This window comes from Dromiciops gliroides, chromosome 4 (genome assembly GCF_019393635.1).
Source record: "Dromiciops gliroides isolate mDroGli1 chromosome 4, mDroGli1.pri, whole genome shotgun sequence".
In the NCBI taxonomy this organism is placed as follows: domain Eukaryota; kingdom Metazoa; phylum Chordata; class Mammalia; order Microbiotheria; family Microbiotheriidae; genus Dromiciops; species Dromiciops gliroides.
The window spans coordinates 441,456,172-441,476,312 of record NC_057864.1 but is presented as its reverse complement, the minus strand read 5'-3'; the positions used below and the strand labels follow the sequence as shown (position 1 = coordinate 441,476,312).

The 20,141-nt window shown below is 38.3% G+C and overlaps 1 protein-coding gene across 4 annotated transcripts in view; it reads right to left on the bottom strand.

Moving 5' to 3' along the window:
- Nucleotides 1-20,141, bottom strand: part of MAGI3 (membrane associated guanylate kinase, WW and PDZ domain containing 3) — a 224,895-nt gene that overhangs the window by 67,465 nt on the left and 137,289 nt on the right. For all 4 annotated transcript variants that reach the window (XM_044002595.1, XM_044002597.1, XM_044002594.1 and 1 more), the window contains exons 5-6: nucleotides 16,560-16,725; nucleotides 8,505-8,584 (exon numbers count right to left, since the gene is read on the bottom strand). In XM_044002595.1, the coding sequence (XP_043858530.1) occupies nucleotides 8,505-8,584; nucleotides 16,560-16,725 (246 nt within the window). The remainder of the gene's footprint in view (nucleotides 1-8,504; nucleotides 8,585-16,559; nucleotides 16,726-20,141) is intronic.

Below are 20,141 nucleotides of genomic sequence, written 5' to 3'. Positions count from 1 at the left end.
TCTGGCTGTCTCCCACACCTGCAAGGATCTCCCACTCATCTCTTAGAACTCCTTGTTTTCTTCAAAACTCAGCTCAATCTCCACCTTCCACATAAAGCCTTTCATGATACCACCTGGTGTTATAGCTTTCCTTCAAAAATTGCCTTTATTTATTTTGTTTATACTTAAATACGTACATCTGGCTTCCCTTCAACACAATTAAACTCCTGGAAGGAAGGGAGGGTTTCACTTTTATCTCTGTATCTCCAGCACAGAATACAAAATAAAAGCCTTGTTGATTGGCTAATTAAAAACAAAATATATCAATAAAAAACAGATGCAAATGCTATACTATTTCCTATACGTCAGGCAGTTGTCTTTTTCAGTTTAACAGTTAGAATTTTTGTTTCCTAAAAAAGAAATGACAGGTTGCTTTTCCAGTCTTTGTCTGGTAACTTAACTTAAATATTTAGCTAACTTCAAATAAAAATCATAAGTGTTCCTGTTAAGTAATTAGTATAAAGCATTGTTTAGAAGGGTATTAGAAGCCTGGATAACAAGGGAACAGATTTAGAAACAGCATAATCTTTCTTAAATGTTTCACAATGATTAGTAGAATATTTTAAAGATATTTCAAAAAAGCTATGAGAACTTCTAGAAAAGACCAAACAATGGAATGGCTTCCATTTTAAAGACAGACTAAAGGTTGAAAGATATAATCCAAGTCTCTAAGCTCATGCAGAATCAATCTGCTGTTGTTCAGTCATTTTAGTTGTGTCTGACTCTTCATTATTCCGTTGGGGGATTTCTTGGCAAAGATACTGGAGGGGTTTGCCATTTCCTTCTGCAGCTCATTTTGCAGATGAGTAAACTGAAGCAAACAGGGCGGTGACTTGCCCAGGGTCACATAGCTAGTAAGTGTCTGAGGTCAGATTTGAACTCAGAAAGATGACTGTTCCTGACTTCGGGCCCAGAACTCTATTTACTCACCATATACCTAGCTCCCTGCTTAATAATTAGAGATAGCCAAAAGTAAACCTGCCAGCACATTACTTTCCTGTGTCAGAAAAAGATCTAAGTGTTAGTAGACTATGAATTCAATGAGTCAACAGTGACAGGGCAGCTAAAAATAACCAATATTGAATCGAGCTATGAAAAGAAAGACATAGCTCCATAACACTAATAATTAGCAAAAAGCAGATTAAAGAAATTCTGAATTTCAACCTCACCCCTATAGGACTGTCAAAGTTGATAAAAAATAGGAAAATTACAAACATTGGAAGGGTAGCCGGAAAGCAAGTATATTATATTGCTGATGGAGCTGTGAATGAGTTTGGCTACTCTGGAAAGCTATTTGGCACTATGCCCCAAAAGTTATTAAATTGTGAGTATCTTTTGATCCAATGATGCCAGCACTAGATCTATATTCCAAAGAGATGAGAGAAAGAGTAAAAAGTCCTATATGTAAAAAAAAAAAAAATACTTATTTATTTATTTATTTTTTGGTGAGGCAATTGGGGTTGACTTGCCCAGGGTCACACAGCTAGTAAGTGTTAAGTGTCTGAAACTGGATTTGAACTCAGGTCTTCCTAAATCCAGGGCCGGTGCTTTATCCACTGCGCCAACTAGCTGCCCCTACAAAAATATTTATAGGAATTCTTTCTGTGGTGTCAAAGAACTGGAAACCAAGGTGGTGCCCATCAACTGGGGAAAGGCTGAATAATTATTGTATATGAATGTAATGTAATACTATTGAGCTCTAAGAAATGACAAAAGAAAGAAAAGAAGAAAACAAGCACTTATTAAGCACCTACTAAGTGCCAAGTACTGCTCAAAACTCTTTAGAAATAGTATCTCCTGGGCAGCTAGGTGGCACAGTGGATAGAGCATTGGACCTGGAGTCAGGAGGACCTGAGTTCAAATCTGGCCTCAGACACTTAACACTTACTAGCTGTGTGACCCTGGGCAAGTCACTTAACCCCAATTGCCTCATCAAAAAAAAAAAAAAAGGGAAAAAAAAAGAAATAGTATTTCCTTTTGAGATTCACAATAACCCTGAGAGGTAGGTACTGTTATAATTCCTATACAATTGAAGAAACTGAGGCAGATAGATATTAAGTGACTTGCTCAGGGTCACAGCTAATAAGGGTCTGAGATCACATTTGAACTCAGGTCTTCCTGACTCCAGGCCCAATGTTCTATCCACTGAGCCACTTAGTTGCCTCTAGGCAGTTTCAGAGAAACCTGGGAAGACTTATATGAACTGATGCAGAATGAAATGAGACCTGGGAGAACAATAACAAAAACATTTTAAAAACTAACAATTCTGGAAGATTTAAGAACTCTGATTAATGCAATGGTGGGTGATGATGAAAAATGCTTTATACTTCCTGATAGGGGTATGGACACATATGCAGAATGAGACACAGATTTCTAGAAAGGGACGATACGGGAATTTATTTTGCTTGCCTGCCTATGAATATGTGTTATAATGGTTTTGAGGGAAGAAGTGAGAGGAACTAAAAATAAATGCTTCATAACTGAAAATATAATTTAATTTAAAAAACTACCACCAAAAAAAAAAGAAAGGAAAAAAAGGAAGAAAAGAAAGGTCAGGGTCAAGAACATTCAGAGGCTGCATCAACTAGTGGACAGGAAGCTGGCCTCACAAGCTTCTGACACACAATGGCTATATGATTTCAGGCCCATAACTGGCATCTGGGTGGCACAGTGGAGAAAGCATTGGACCTAGAGTCAAGAAGAACTGAGTTCAAATCTGGTATCAGACACTTACTAGCTGTGTAATGCTGGACAAGTCATTTAACCTTGTTTGCCTCAATTCCTTATCTGCAAAATGAACTGGAGAAGGAAATGGCAAACCAACCTAGTATTTTTGCCAAGAAAACCCCAAATGGGTCACAAAGAGTCAGACTAGAAGGAACGACCAAACACTCATAATCCCATTAGATTGTGAGCTCTCAGCAGATTATTTTTGCCTTTCTTTGTATCCCTAGGGCCTACCACAGTATGGTACCTAATAGGCACTTTAAAAATGCTTGCTGACTTGCCTTGACCTTAGGTAAATCACTTAAACTTTAAGTGTCCTGGGCAATTCCTAAGACAATAATTTAGTCAGCAGTAGCCCATGTGAATGACTAAAAAGACTTTCTTGACTGGGGAACTCTTTCCATAAATGAAATTATAGGTCTAGACCAAAAAAATAGAAGTGCCAGAACAGATGTCCTGTGGCAGGAATGTGGTGCTCAAATGTAGTTGTCACACTTTAGGGCAGGTACTGACAAACTGGACCATATCGAAAGAGGATAAGAGTGACGGTGAGAGGGTTAGAAAACAAATAGCATGAAGATAGGATAAAGGAATAGGGGACGGCTGGCCTGAAGAAGACATGTCTTCAAATATCTAAAGGGGCTGGACATGTGGAAAAGAGGTTAGAGGTGTTCTGCTTGGTCTTAAAGAGAGTAATGCGTACAACTGGCACGGAAGCAGATTTAGGCTTAATGTGAAGAAAAATGAATAGGCTGCCCTCACTGGAATTCTTCAATCCCCAAATAGGGGTTGGATGTAGATAACCTTAAAATACTGGTAAGCAGTTAAAGAACAACAGAAATCTTTTCTGTAGGGTAAACATACTCTTTTCCTTTAACTCAATGGTCTGATCTCAAGCCCTTTCACTATAAAGGTCATGCCTCCCCTACCTGCTTTTGAGCTTATCAATGTCACATTACTGAATAATTTAGAGTTGGAAGGGTACAACTGAAAGCTGAGAGGAAATTACTACCATAACAGAGTCAAGAAATGGTCTTTCAGTCCCTGTCTGAAGTCTTCCAATGAGGGGGTAAGAAGGCACTATTCCCAAGGCAGGGTATTCTACTTTTGGACATCTCTAATTATTAAGTGGGCAGCTATGTGGTGCCATAGTACATAGAGTGCTGGACCTAGAGCTGGGAAGAACTGAGTTCAAATTTTGCCTCAGACACTTACTAGCTGTGTGACCCTAGTCACTTAACTCTGTTTGGCTCGGTTTCTTCATCTATAAAATGAGCTTCAGAAAGGAATGGCAAACTACTCCAGCATCTTTGCCAAGAAAACCCCAAACATGATTATGAAGAGTCAGGCATGGCTCAATAACAACAATACCATCAATAAAATTATTAAACAAGTTTTTCTTGACATTAAACCTAAATTTGCTTTTGTAACTTCTGATCACTGGGGCAAAGTGGAATAATGCTAATTCCTTTTCAACACACACATAGAGTACTTCTAAAACTTGAAAGTAGCTATCATGTTGACTATGCTCCTTTCTCCAGGCTAAATATCCCTACTTCTTTAAAATGCTTCTTCAATGACACGAACTTAAGGCCTTTCTTTATTCTGACTGCCCTCCTTTGTACACAGTCCATGTTTTTAATGTCTTTCTCAAAAAGTCGTATCCAGAATTAAACACAATTCTCTACCTGTAGTCTGACCAAGGCAAAGTTCAAAGAGACTATCACCTCCATATTCTTGGAAGCTTTCCAAGATCATATTAACTTCTTTGTATGCCACATCACACTACTGACACATACTGAACTTGCAGGTCATTGAAACCTCCAGATATTTTTTGAAAAACTTTTGACCAATAATGTCTCCTCCAATTTCTATTTTTGACATTTCTGAACCCAAGTTTAAGACTTTACATTTATATTTGATGAATTTTATCTTATAAGTTTCAATATAATAATATTCTAGTCTGTCAATATCTTTTTAGATTCTGACAGTCACCCAAAATTTTAGCTATCAATCCCAGCTGAGAGTCATCTGAAAATCTGATAAGACTGCTATGTCTACTTCTGGAGATTATTGATGCAAATATTAAACAGCATATATGGCCTACTATGTACAAAGTGGTAGGAACGAAAAGAGGAAAACTGGAATGATGCCTGCCCTCAGGGAACTTACAATCTAATAGGGAAATAATGTAAATACAGAAATTATTGAACACAAATAAGAATGATATAAGGTGAAATAAAGAAGAAGAGACAAGAAAAATATGAGAAATTTGAGTACATAAGCGAGAAAACAGTATAGGTGGGCCAGAACAAGAAATATGTAAAGGAAAATTGTGTGAGATAAACTAGAAAATTGTATGAGATAAAACCATAATATGGAAGGTCTAGAATCTCAAGCTTAGTAGTTTAAACTTCACTGGGCACTTTATTATCAAGGGGAACCACTGAAGGATTTTAAGTAGAGTAAATTATATGATCTTAGTGGTAGGATAATTATGGGGGAAATGGTATAGAAAATGGATTGGAGAATGAATGAATAAAAAAAATCATTCAATCAGTATTTACTAGGCACCAAGCACTATGCTAGACTGGAGGCTGGAAGACCAGTTAGGAGGCAATTACAATAGCTTAGGCAAGATAAAAAAGAGGTCCTGAAATAGGATGCTTGTAGTTGAAGTAGAGAAAAAGGGTCAAATATGTTAGTAGAGATGACAAGACTTGGTAGATAACTAGTAGTTTGCGTAGGGCTAAGAATGAGGGAGGGCAGCTAGGTGGCACAGTGGATAAAGCACTGGCCCTGTATTCAGGAGGACCTGAGTTCAAATCTGGCTTCAGACATTTGACACTTACTAGTTGTATGATCCTGGGCAAGTCACTTAACCCTCGTTGCCCCGCCCATCCCCCTAAAAATGAGGGAAAAGTCAAATATGACACCAAGGTTTTGAGATTTGATAAGAAATGAGTTATGATCAGAAAGAGTAATATGGGGAAGTGGCAAGTTTAGATGGATAAAGCATTTATTAAGTGCTTACTCTGCACCATGGAGATAAGGATCAGCAACGGAGAAAGAAAAGAAACAGGAGGATAATTAAAGTAGTGTCAGTCATGGGAGGCAAGGGAGGTGAGAGTATCAAAAAGAAGGGGTGACCAATAGGGTCACATTCTTCTGGGAGATCAAAGGGAATAAGAACAGAACAAAGACAATTGAATTTGACATTAAGTTATTAGTCCTCAGGCTTCTAAGAGTCATCTTGGACTTCTCACTATATGCCAGCCCCCACTGGTCAATGCCACATTTATGACACCTCTTGAACACAGCCCTTCTCTCCTCTACACTGGCCCCACTTCAGTGCAGGCTCTCAACACCTCATGCCTAGACAACTGCAATCACTGCTGGTGAGTCTGTCTGCCTGCTTCAAGTCTCTCCCCACTCTGATCCATCTTCCATTCAGCCACTAAAGTGATGTCTCTGAAGTGTAGGTCTGACCATGTCACCCCCCCCCCACTCAATAAATTCCAGTGGCTCCCTATGGCCTCCAGAAGCAAATACAAAACAGTCTGTTTGTCATTCAAAGCCCTTCACAACCTACTTCCCTCCTCCTATCTTTCCTGTCTTCTTACACCTTATATACAACACATACTCTGATGTAGCAACACTGGCCTCCTGGCTGTTCTGAAATCCAGACACTCCATCTCTTGGCTCCTGGCATTTCCTCTGGCTGCCTCCCCTTAAAAGCAATGTTCTCTCTTTTCATTCATGCCTACTGGTTTTCCTGGCTTCCTTTAAGTACCCATTAAATGCCCATTTTCCCCAGGAAGTATTTCCCAACCTCTCCTATTTCTACTGCCTGCTCTCTGTTAATCACTTCTTTGTGTGTGTGTGTGTGTGTGTGTGTGTGTGTGTGTGTGTGTGTGTGGTCAATCCTCCCTCCAGCCCCCATCTGAGGGCAGGGACTGTCTTTTCCTTCTTTTTTATCCCTAGAGCTTAGCACAGTGCCTAGAACACAGTATGTATTTAATAAATGTTTATTGATTGATTAATTTATGACCTTTTAGAGAGCTGTAGAATGATGGGTCTAAAAGTCAGACTGGAAGATGGAGGAATAAATAGATGGATAGAAGAGGGAGGCTGTGTATTTTCGTAGGTCTGGCTGTCATGACTATTTTGAGATATAGGTAAACCTTAAAAATCTTAAATTGCTGGTTATTAGCACTACTGGCAGATGCCCAGTTTGTGAAGATATTAATTTATATATAATTAACAATAAGGTTTGTAAGGTTTCTATGTAAATAACTTTGAGGTGTGTGAAGCACTTTATTAGTATTAAATAAATTTTATCCTCATACCAACTCTAAGAAATAGGTGCTTTTATCATTCCCATTCTACAGACAGGAAACAGACAGACGCGCACACAGAGGTTAAGTGATTTGCTGTGGGTCTCTTAGTAAGTGTGTGTGTAATTATTTGAATTCAGGTCTTTCTAACTCCTGGTCCATTCACTGCATCATCTAGCTACCTAGAATGTCATATGAAAGATCTCCTGCTAATACTAATTAAATGGAAAAGCAACTTAACTGTGCCAATATGTCCAAAAATATTTGTAGTACGTGCTTCAGAGGGTTGTTATGAGGCTCAAATCTGATCATGTTTGTAAAATACTTTGTAGCCTGAAAGCTAAATAAACTTCACTTAGTATTACCTATCAAGAGAAGGCTGGTTGATTAATTTTCTTTCTTTCTTTTTTTGGCTACAATAGCCCACGAAAAGGATAAAAATATAAAATGGCCCTCAGCCTTGTCTAGTTGTTCTCCTTCTGTTGTGACAGAAGCAGAAAAAAAGAACATGAACATGTTCAGGGTCACAAAATTCTCAACTACACAAACATTAATTGTTGGTATTTCTTCATGCGTAGTCCTGTTTCTAATAATTAATAAGCCTCTTCTCTCTCAGAGCGACTTGAATCCACTAGAAGAAGACCCCCTCCCCCCAATACAACGATCAGATTCTTTCTGGAGGATTTAAAGACATAGAAAGAAGAAAAGTACCCAGAAAAAGGTAAGGCGGAGGACAGGTAATGAGACCTGCACCTCTAGAGGAGTATCTATACTGATGAGGTCACATTTGTATATCTTTACAGACAAATAAGTGTGTATGTGATCTATCTCCAATATCTTAGTGCTGTTTTTAAAACAAAACTAAGACTTTTGGGGATATCTAGTATATGTATGTGTGAATGTATATAAAAATATACACATATACACATTCATATATGTGCTAATATATATCTATCTCTCTACATATATCTGTATATAAACACATATTATATATATGTTAATATATATCTATAGATATAGATATACATCCCTACATCTGTGTGTGTTTAAAAAACTGACCTCAGTGGAAGTAGAGAAAAGTGATCTGATCTGCTAGTAGAGATATACACACAAATATATCTTTATGTGAGTGGGGGTGAGGGAGAGCAAGTACGAGCCATATAGGTACAGCCATTAAGTTTGTATCTAGAGATTCCTAAGAGTAGCCTGACACCCTTTTACTCATGTAGTGAAGTAAAACGTTTGTAGGAATTCTAAGAGGAAAGAATCCAAGTTCTTTAATGAAATCTTCCAAAGACATGCATCCCTCCCCTGTGGTTCCAAGGGTGTAGCTACGTTTGGATCAGGCATCTAACCCAACAGGGCAGGAGCACTAGCACGACAAGCTTGGCGCCCTCTCACCTCCGTCTTCGCAGTCTTCCGGAGCCTTTGCTTTCTTACAGAGACGGGGATCTAGCCAGGTCGTGGTCTTACTGTTGTGGCTGTGGAACAAAGATCCCAATCAGAAGCAGCAAGGAGAGAAAAACTGTTTCAAAACCAAAACTATAACGTGACTACTGGCTCCTAAGGCATGAATACCTGTCTTCTTCCTGAAGTCTACCTCTATCTGAAGCCTCTGATCCAATAATCCCATTGTCTCTATTTCCTCAGCTTCAAATATGAAGAAGTTAATCATTTTTGTTCTACTGAGAGCATGAAGCCTCTTCTGAAGAAATGTGGTGTCCTGTTGCCAGTCTACATTGTTTTGTAGGTTGATGGTCATCAGCACACATTGAACAAACCGCATTAGGGAACCTCCACCATGGCGGAGGCGGGGGGGGGGGAGATAGAAAGAGAGAGAGGGGGGGAGGGAGGGAGGATAGAGGGAGGGAGGGGAAGGAGTTGATTAAAAAAAGAATGGCTGAGAGAACTGCTGAACTCTGAGTGCAGACTGAAGGATACTTATTTTATTTTATTTTTCTTGTTTTTGTGTGTGTTTTCATTTGCAACATGGATAATATGAAAATGTTTCCATTACTTGACATGTATAATCAATACCATATTGCCTCTCTTCTCAGGGGGCATGAGGGAAGGAGAGAATTTGGAATTCAAAAATTTAAAAAATGAATGTTAAAACATTTTAAAATGTAATTGGGCAAAGTTTAACAAAATAAAATAAAAAAGACTTTTTTAAAGAATGGCTGTAAAATGCAGTAAAATTAGAAAATTCAAAGGATTCCACAAAACTGATCATGGGCTTAGCTATATGTTGTAACTTTAAGAAAAAACTGAGGAATAGAACAAAGCAAACAAGTAATGCTGTCTATGCACATCCTTTCCTGTTTTCATCAGAAGTAACCTGGGCAGCTAGGTGGCGCAGTGGATAAAACACTGGCCCTGGATTCAGGAGGACCTGAGTTCAAATCCAGGCTCAGACACCTGACACTTACTAGCTGTGTGACCCTGGGCAAGTCACTTAACCTTCAGTGACCCACAAAAAAAAAAAGTAACCCAAAGTTGCTTGTAGAGATCAGGCAGCTAACCTAACAGAGTTAGTTAATGTAATTATAGGGCAGAGTTAGTAAGCTTCAGACTAGGTCATTTAGATACTACCTCTAAAACAAAAATGTTCCTACTGCCAACCAGCGACACCCCAAATAATGTGAGTACCCCAAATAATGAGAGCTAAAAAACAAAATGGAAGAATATGTCTAACAAGGAAACAAAATATTAATTCAAGCTTACATCAAGCCATTGGGGACAAAACTATTTTATGAATACATCCTACTTCCATTTTTTACATGCATTAAGCTCACTAATGTTCACCTGATATTAACTAAACTCACAGGGGTTCAGAGAAGAGAACTGGTACCACCTCCAGCTACTGTGCAAACAGAGCTGTATAATTATTCCCAACTTCAATGTTACTTTCTACATGAGGCCTCACATGATTCTCAGAGTTGCTTGTGCTTCCTCCCCAAATGACCTTGCCTTTATTGTATGTCTATGTCTATGAGTATGATATGTATGTATAGAATTTACTTTACATTTTCTATATATTTGATATATATTTTATTCAATGTGTAGAGTTGTTTCTTCTTATTGAATGTAAACTCCTTGAAGGAACAGATTTTTTCAGTTTTTGTCTCTGTAACCACAGCATTTTAGATAGAGCCTAGAACAGCAGTGAGTCAGTCAACAATACTTAAGTGATATTCAGTGCTGGTTATTGTGCTAAGCTCAGGGACTACAAAGAGAAAGGATAATTCTACTGGGCACTTAATAAATAAATGCTTGTTGATGGACAGAACTGGATTTTTTTTTTTGTGTGTGTGTGTGTGTTAAAATATGGTAAAGGGAAATATAGGGGAAGCATGTTTTAAAATGTTTTCTGTACCACTCTGCAGGCTTACTATTGGAAAGAAAAATCTCAGAAACTGAAGAACAGTAATTAGTCAACTTTATCTAGAACGAACCCTCTGAGAAGCTTAGAAACTAGCAGACCAACAGAAGTAAAAATGACACAAAGTCATTTGTTAAACCAAATTGTAAACTTCAACAACCCCCAATAGTGTAGGCTTCATTTTGTATTTGAAATAACATGTCAACAATTGCCAGGGATAATCAAATATGCCACCAGAGAGGGAAAAGCTTTTAGAATATTGACCTAGTACACAGCAGCTTATAACTTGAGTCTCGCATAAGTAGATTATACTTTTCCATAAATTTTTTCCCCACATCTGAATAGAAGGCATATATACCAATGTATTACTCTGGAGATAATACTTTTTTTTTCTGGGACTTATTAACTTATCCCTGTAAATAAAAGAGATGCTTACTAACAGACCCACTGTGTGTATACAGCACAGTATTTCTAAAAATATAAACATTTTAGCCACCCATGAAGATTTGAATTGTAATAATTGCTTCAAGAAAAACAATTTGTTTGGTTGTATCTTATTGAAAAGCTGATTTTTAAATAACACAGAGCTCTGTGAATGGGCGATCATTTTCAAAAGCTTTAGATTGTTTAACATAGAATAAAAAGAGAAATAATATTTCCTATAAACACATGAAAGGTCCACATTCTTAAACATTCTTCAAACTGAGGTTCTATTATTTTTATATTTGGGGGTAGCAGAAAGAAAGCTGGCTTCCAAGTCCATAAGACTGCTTTCAAGTCCTGCTTTGGACACAGTCTGCCTGTGGAACTCTGGACAGGTCACCTAAAGACAAAAGTTTTAGGACAGTTGTCCATTTTCACTAGTAGAAGGAATCCCGTGATTTAACTAATTACCTACTTATCTATAACTAAAATTGGGCAAGGAAACAAAAATTCACTGTTAAGCCCAAAGTCATAAAAATCTAGCATTCACAAAAATCCTATGATAAGCACTCATTTCAAATTTGTTATTCAATAAAATCATATATATATATATATTATACATATACATATGCACATACATATGTATGTATATAGATACACACATCTATCTACATTGTGAATTACTGAAAATTCAAAACTTATAAAAGACTGTTTTACAATAATCTTAAAATGCTAAATTTATTAACTAAAAGAACCATCATGACATTAACGTGTATATTTGATTTTTAATCATTTAATATCATAAAATGATAGAGCAGAGCTGAGGTAAGTTACAAAATTTCTGTTCCAAAATGAAACTTCCAAAAGAACATTTATATAACATTCATTCTTGATGTGAATAACATAGCTGTTTTAGTTTGCTATAATACATGTGGTACCCAATTAACATCTCCATAAACAAACAGGTTCACTGACAGCACCATTTGTCATCAAACTACTGGGGTGTTTTTGTGAATTTATATCATTAATCTGAGACCACTCTTTTATTTTTAAATTATTTTCTAACTTTATGGTTACAATCTTATGGCACAAAAAGATATGACCACAAGACCTTAATTTAAGCCCTAGCTCTGCACCTAGTAACCTGAATAATAACTAGTTATTCAAGGTCATAGGTCAGAAGGGACATCAAAGGCTGGTCTAATTTCTCCTATTTTATAGATGAAGAAACAGAGAACTGGGGGAGTTAAGTGACTTGCTGAAAGACACACAGGGATTAAGTGTCAGGGATGGAGCTCCCCCTATTTGATTTTGGCCAGCTGACAATCTCTCTGAGTGTTATTTTCTCATCAGGAAAATGGGGGGGAGTCAAATTTGTTTTACTTACTTAAAGAGAACAATGTGAGAAAAGTTCTTCATGTATCTTAAATTGCTATGTAAATGTGAGACTGTGAAAGGCCATCAACAGAAGGTTAATACAAAAGCATGGAAGGGTCCTGTAAGAATACTGTTTAAAGCTAAACCTCAGAATGAACTGAAACTGGAAGGAAAAAACAAAAAGAACAAAAACTTATTTCTATCTTTATTGGTGGGAAAGAAGACTCCTGCTGGGATGAACTAGATGATGATAGAGGGCAACAGAGAGATAGTGAAATTATTCAATTCAGCTTAGATATCTGCTCCATGAAGCCCAAATCTCTCCCCTGCCCCTCATCCCTGTTGTGAGTGTTCCTTTCCCTCATCAAATTGCCTTTTATTATATTTCTATGTGTACTCCTAGTATATTTCCAACAGAATGTGAGGTCCCTAAGCAGAGGGACTGTTTTGATTTTTATTTATATTCTCTGTGTTTAGCACAATGCCACATAATAGGCACTCATTTTTATGGAATTTAATTGTTGAATCAAACTGAAAACAGTATTTTATGGTTGCTACGTATTACAGAGATATATGCATATTGCTAAAAGTTGGGGAAAGATCAGTTCAGAAATGAGAATACTGTTCTTTATCTTTGGCAGCAAAGGACTTACAGAGAACCTTAGTAAGCATTATTTTAGAAAAGGAATAATAATAGCTAACATTGGTACAATGCACTGAGATTTGCAAATATATATAAAAACCTCATTGAACCCTCAAAACAATGCTGTAAATATTACGTTCATTTTCTAGAAGGAGGAATTGATGTAGGTAATAAATTGGAAGGAGGTTGGAAATATCCTAGGTTTTTATATATAATTAGCATTAGAAAGAGTCTCAGAGATTATCTAATTTTTTTTTTTTTTTTGGTGGGGCAATGGAGGTTAAGTGACTTGCCCAGGGTTACACAGCTAGTAAGTGTCAAGTATCTGAGGCCGGATTTGAACTCAGGTCCTCCTGAATCCAGGGCTGGTGCTTTACACACTGTGCCACCTAGCTGCCCCTAGAGATTATCTATTAAAGTAAGGGGGAAAGCTTCTAGCAATTAGAGCTAGCCCAGAGTGGACCAGGCTGTCTTGGAAGAGAAGGCATCTACTTCTCTTGAGGTTTTCTAGCAAAGGTTGGATTTCCTTGTGGGTGTGTGTGCATGCGTGCATGCGTGTGTAGCAGAAAAGATTCTTGTTCAGTTGCTGATTGAATTAGATGGATTCTGGACCAGATCCCTTCCAGCAGTCAGAATTTGAGACTTTTGTTTCTTGTTTCTTGCAAGAAGAGTGATCTTTGGATTGGAAAGGCTAGAACAAAAATGGCTGACAGTTGAAACTCAAATAAGTAACTCAACTCAAGCAAGATAATAAAAGAGTGCTTAAGCTGCTCCTGGTGAGCTGAAGTCACCAAGCCCCAGTGAACTGCATTCTAATGTAGTTTAAAAAAAAAGGTAGCAGTACCCATTGAATGACTCTCAGAGATGTGATTCCAACCCAACCCAAGCATTTACAAAACAGGCGGTACTATAGATACATGAATACAAGGGCAAAGAGAAAAAGTCCTGTCCACGGAGGAGGGAGCATTCTATAGAGTAAAAGAAACCGTTAAATAGATCATTACCTACATGATTTCAAGAGGAGGAAGAGAGCATCAGAAAAGGCTGACCAGGGGCTGAATCTCAAAAGAAGCCTGGGATCCTCCTAACATGTGGAAGTGAGGATGGAGTGTATTCCTGGCACAGGGGTCTGGCCCTACAAAAGCACAAGGACAGGAGACGGGATCCTGGGCTTAGGATTCACAAATGGATTCGGCTGAGTGGAATGTAAATTGCATCAAGAGAATAACATGTAATAAATCTGTGAAAGGTAGGCCAGAGATAGATGAATAGGGGCTTTTAATGCCGAGCAAAGTCCCTATTTTATCATAGAAGCAAGAGGGACTCACTGAAGATATTTGATTTAGATTATAACGTGGTCTGATTTGTGCTTTAAGAAAGTTATTTTATAAATACTGTGGAAGATGGACTAGAAAGGAAAGATGGTAGGAGCCAGGAGTTCATTTACAAGGCTATTGCAATAGCCCAGGAGAGACATAAGACAAGGATATGAACCAAGACACTGGCAAAGAGGCTAAAGAGCAGAAAAATAAGAGAAAGACAGTGAATAGAAGAGGTGCTACAGAATAAAAGAGGGGGGGAAAGCCTCCCGATTTTCAAAAGGAGAAAGAGAAAGCACACTGCAAAATGATAGATCAGTGAGTTTGACTTTGATTAAAATTCTAGAATACATTATTAAAGGGATGGTTGGTGACCATCTAGAAAATGAAGCAATGTTCATAGAGACAGTAAAGTTTCATTAAAAACTGGTCATATCAGACTAATCTAATTTGCTTCTTTAACAGGGTTACTAGCCTGGTAAGCCGTAGGACAGGTAAGCAGATGGCCTTAAGATTCACTTCTGATCCTCACTAACTGTGTGACCTTTGGTAAGTCACTTAACCTTTGTGAGCCTCAGGCTTGGGTTGGTTGGAAGAAGGAGGGCCCATGCTAGAGGTATACCAGTAATTCACGTAGGCAAAGTTACTCATGACAAAAAAAAAAAAAAAAGAAAGAAAGAAAGAAAGGAAGAAAGTTACTTGTGGACAAGATGGAAGAAAAGGTAGAAGGACCTGGAAGTAGTGGAATGACGGGACCCAAAGAATGGTCAATAATGAGTTGAAGAAAAAAAATATTGACAAAGTGCCAATTTTATGTTAACTTTCTGTGATGAAAGCATAGATGGTATGTTTTCACTTGACATCAAGCTGGGGGATATCTAATACAGTAGATGGCACTAAGGATGCAAAGAAATTTTGCTAGTCCTCTGAAAAAAGAGGTACTTAATAAATTTCAACTGAACTGAACTGATAAGCTATACAAGGGTTTCTTAAGCTGGGGTCCATGAACTAGGATGGAAGGAAAAATACATCTTTACTTCAATATAATTAGTTTCTTTTGTAATTCCATGTGTTTAAGCATTTTTTTTTATTATGAGTAGGGGTTCACAGGCTTCAGCAGATTGCCAGAGAGGTCCATGGCACAAAAAAATGTCAAGGATCCCTTGACTAAAATAATATAACATATGATAGTAGGAATAAACTAAACCCTTATAATTATAACCTTAAAAAAGGGTGTGAAAATTTTGGCTGGACAATGGTTCATATAAGAAAAATGTGTTGTTTTTGGTACACTGAAAGCTCAAAAGGACTACATAGGGTATAATGTGGCAACCAAAGTAGCTAAATGGATATTCAGCTGCAGAGGGAGAAGCCCAGTGTCCACCACAAAGGAGATGGGAGTTTTCTTGCATTCTCTCCTGTGTCAGACCACGCCTGCACAAGTAGGTTTACTTTGGCACATCACACGTTAGGAAAAAGCATTGATGAAATAAATAGAGGGTGTCCTGAAAAGTGCAATTGGGATGATGATGGGCCTCAAGTTAATGATTATGAGGACTGGCTGAAGGAAACAGGTCTGTTAAGCCTGTAGAGAGAAAGCATCGAGGAGATGTAATGGCTATTGTCAAGGACTGTCTGCCATGCAGAAAGCGAGAGTTGATTGCTTCTCTCTGGCTCCAGCAGGTAAAGGAGGAGAACCCTAGAATGTAGGGAGAAGCCTCCCCAAAAGGAGAGCAATCCAAGAGTGGAATGGGCTGTTGTGCAAGGTGAGGGAAAGCCTTCTAAGGAGAGATCTCCAAAGGAAGGATGGATGGTCAAGAGATGACAACATTGTCAGGGGGATTTTAGGTCAGATTCAGGCAAGACTCTGGTTTTGTGACATTACTGATTCATCACATTTAACCTCTATGGGAAAGAAAAAGCCAACTTCTAAGATAATATAAGCAAGGGTCAGGATTATCATGGGAATTTCTGAAACATCCAGTCAAATTCACAGACCTCTTGGTGGATGAAAACTGTATCTATGACATTACCTGACATTTATTTCATCAGTTGTATTTGGATTTACTTCTTGTCATGGGGGAAAACAAATAATTATATCAGGACTCAAACTCTAACTTTTATTTTAAAAATTTATGAAAGAAAAAATAAACAGGGACTTTTTTGGGTAATACATACATACATACATACATATATATATACACACACATATACATACATACATACATATATATATATTTAAGGTATGTTTTTAAAGGTTTTTGGATAATTAACATTGTGAGAAGTTAAAAATGGCACAAATATTTGCTTACTCAATGAAGTAGATCATCCCTGTGTCAGTGTAGGCCATTTCCCAGTTCTTAGGCAAAGGTTCCAGGTTCTCATCTCTTGCCATGTAATTTCTAAAGTCCATGGAGCTGTTTGTTTGGCTGTAACTGGGAACTGTCTTCATCCAGTCTGAATGTCTCTCTTTGTTTTCTACAAGTGTTCAAAGGAGAACAATATGAAATTTGGATAAATGTATGTTTTGCCTTAAACAAACAGTCTATTTTTCCTTTATTACAATGAAATACCACAGACAAACTACAAATTTCCTTATATATTTCTAACATGCTCACACAGTTCAATACTCTTCAAAGCTGAAGTGAATTCACTGATTTTTCACATTTATTTTCCCAGTCTAATTACTTTGTCCCATCTGAGTATACATTTTTTAAAAAAATTAATATCTGAATCGATCTACTATGGATAATATGGGTTTAAACAATCTTAAAAGTGTAATTTTCATTTGCCAAACACAAAATGGAATGAAGGTATTCCAATACCTGAAGACCCCAATACATGCAGTCGATTCTCATTTATGAATAATCAATCAACGAGCATTTATTAAGCAATGTAATAGGTGCCAGGGACAATTCCAGGTGCTCAGGATAAAAAGGTAAAACTGCAATAACCCTTGTTGTCAAAGACATTCCATTCTATTGGGGGAGATAACAGGAACACATATGTACAAAAGAAATACAACATTAAAAGGTAATGAGATACAAGATAGCTAGGGGAGGAGGACGCCAATAGTTAGGGGTTCCAAAAAGCCTTTCTGTAGAAGGTGCCACATGAGTTGCACCTTGAAGCTAAATGAGAGATGAAGTGAGGAGTGAATGAATTCTAAGGAGTGGACGGTGCAAAGGCATGGAGAAGAAAGAAGGAATATTGAGTATGAAGGACAGAGGAGGTCCATTCACTAGATCAGAGTGCATGAAGGTAAATAATGTGCAATGAGGGTGGGAAGATGTGGCAACTGAGGAAGAATGTGAAGTCAATGACAGCTCTAAGATTGTGAAACTGAGTAAGAAAAAAAAATGGAAATGACCAACAGAAGCAGGGAAGTTCATAAGAGGAGTGTCTTCAGCAGGAAACAAAATTAGTTTTGATTTGGATTTGTGAGGCTGAGATGCTGATCTGTTGATGTGGGACCAGGGCTCAAAAGAGAGGAATGAGCAGAACAGGCATCCCAGACTCAAACCGAGCAGCAGAGCTAAGTCCAGCAGCAGCTGATGCTGCTCAAAACCCAAATCCAAGTGAAGAACTCATAGAGTTCAGATCAAGGGGACAGTGATCAGACTCTGCCCTAGATTAGACCATTTTGGTAGCACTGAAGGTTTGCAAATCTCCAGCACAACAATAATCTAGACAACAGATTGAAGGGGAAAAAATTTAAGAATCATTGGACTACCTGAAAAATATAACATCCCCCCCCTCCAAAAAAAAGAGAGAGCATCATCTTTCAAGAAATCTTACAGTAAAATTGCCTAGATCTCTGAGAACCAGTGGGTAAAGTGGAAATAGAAAGAACCTGCTCATTACATTCTGAAAGAAACCCCAACATGAATACTCCCAGAAACAGTATACCACAATCCAGAGCTTTCGGGTTTAGCGGCCACCCCCCTAAAGGAGCAGAAAGCTTGGAATACAATATTCCTAAAAGGATATAGACTTACGAAAAGAAAAACAAAAAAACCCACATACCTAGTAAAACTGAATATTATCATAGAGTGGAAAAAATGGATTTTTAATTAGAGGACTTTCCATGCATTCTTGATGGAAAGATCAGAGCTGTCTAGGAACTTTGAAGTGCAAAGGAGTCAAAAGAAACAAATAAAAAACAAACATAAGGGAGCAATCATAATGTGTGAAACAAGGATAAACTGCTTATGTTCTCATATGGGGAGATATATGTCCCCTCTGACCCCTATTATCTGCCTATTCACCTGGCTAGGTGAACTCTGTTATCTATAACTGCCTAGAGAAATGCTTTGCAAGGATGCATACCTGGTGCAGTCCAAAAAATGGGACCACTTGAATTTACTCAGTGATGAGCAAGTTGTTGAGATCCCAGGCTGGGGCCTTGTTATCGTTTGGAATAAAAAGAGGAGATGTAGATCAGGGATTCCCTTTAAACTCATCAGTGCCCCTGGGCATTACGAGATGGTGAAAAGATGCTGGCTACTAAGAGACGACTTGAAGAATGATAACTGGAGATTGCCCTGCAAAAATCACTAAAAGTGCTTAAAGCCCAACTTGGTACAAAAATCTTCTAACTTGTCAAAAAGTGACTCTAGGGGGCAGCTAGGTGGCGCAGTGGATAGAGCACCGGCCCTGGAATCAGGAGTATCTGAGTTCAAATCCGGCCTCAGACACTTAACACTTACTAGCTGTGTGACCTTGGGCAAGTCACTTAACCCCAATTGCCTCACACACACACACAAAAAAGTGACTCTATATTTTGGAACTACTTGGCAAATGTAAAGTCTATTGCAGGTCCCATCCCGTGGAACTGAGACTCTATAAGAGCTCTTTCTGTTTAGGGCATGGGCTGTAGGAGGATCTTTCTCAGGTCCAGCAATGGTAGTGACAGTTGTCTGAAACCAGCCAGTGAAATTAAATGCAAAACTTGTACTGCCAAGTAGTGGGAGAAAACTGGCCAGGAGATCTCTCTTATCTGTAACTGCTCAGAGGTTCATGGTTCTCTAAGCTGCATACTGAGGAGGGGTCTAAATGAAATCAGCTCAAAGCATCCACACAGATCGAGTTGGTAATGTCAGAAGCTTCCTATATGAGCAGCCATGGCAGAGATTTGCCAGGCCTTCTCTGTTCTGTTAGAAATGTTAGCTGTCCATCTCCCTCTGCAATCCCTTTGCCTACAATAAAATTCTTTTTGCTACTATCACATTGCAGGATTCATTGTATCATGTCCTCACAATTTAACCCAACCCCCAGTGGGTTACAGTCTCCAGGACAGGAATTTGGAACGCTGCCAGTCAGTGCTCCTGATGCAGCAAAGGAGACTGAGAAGGGAGTGGAAAGGAAGGAGGAAAACCAAGAGAGTAGTGTGCTAAAAAACTAGAGGAGACCACACCCAAGAGGAGAGGGTGGTTAGAAGTGCCAAATGCTGCAGAAAGTCAAGAAGGTAAGGACTGAGAAAAGGCCATCAGATCTGGCACTAAAATGTGTTTGGTAACTTGAGAGAGAGAAATTTCAGTTGAGTTTGGAAGCAAACCAGAAGATTTGGAAGAGTAAGTAGAGAAAGTGAAGGCAGCAAGTGGAAATTTTACCAAGGAATTTAGCTGAGAAGAAGAGAGAGAGAGGGTGATAACTGGCATAAATGACAGAATTTAGTGAGAGGTTTTTAAGGATGGGAGAGACATGGGCATATTTGTAGGCTATGGGGAAGGAACCAGTAGATAGAGAGAAATGGAAGATAGGGGTGAGAGAATGAGAGTAGAAAGAATCTTTTGGAAAATACAGGAGAGAATGGGGTCAAGGACACAAGTGGAGGGGTTGGCCTTCGTGGGAAGAAGCGCCATTTCTTGAACAAAGACTGGAGTAAAAGGAAA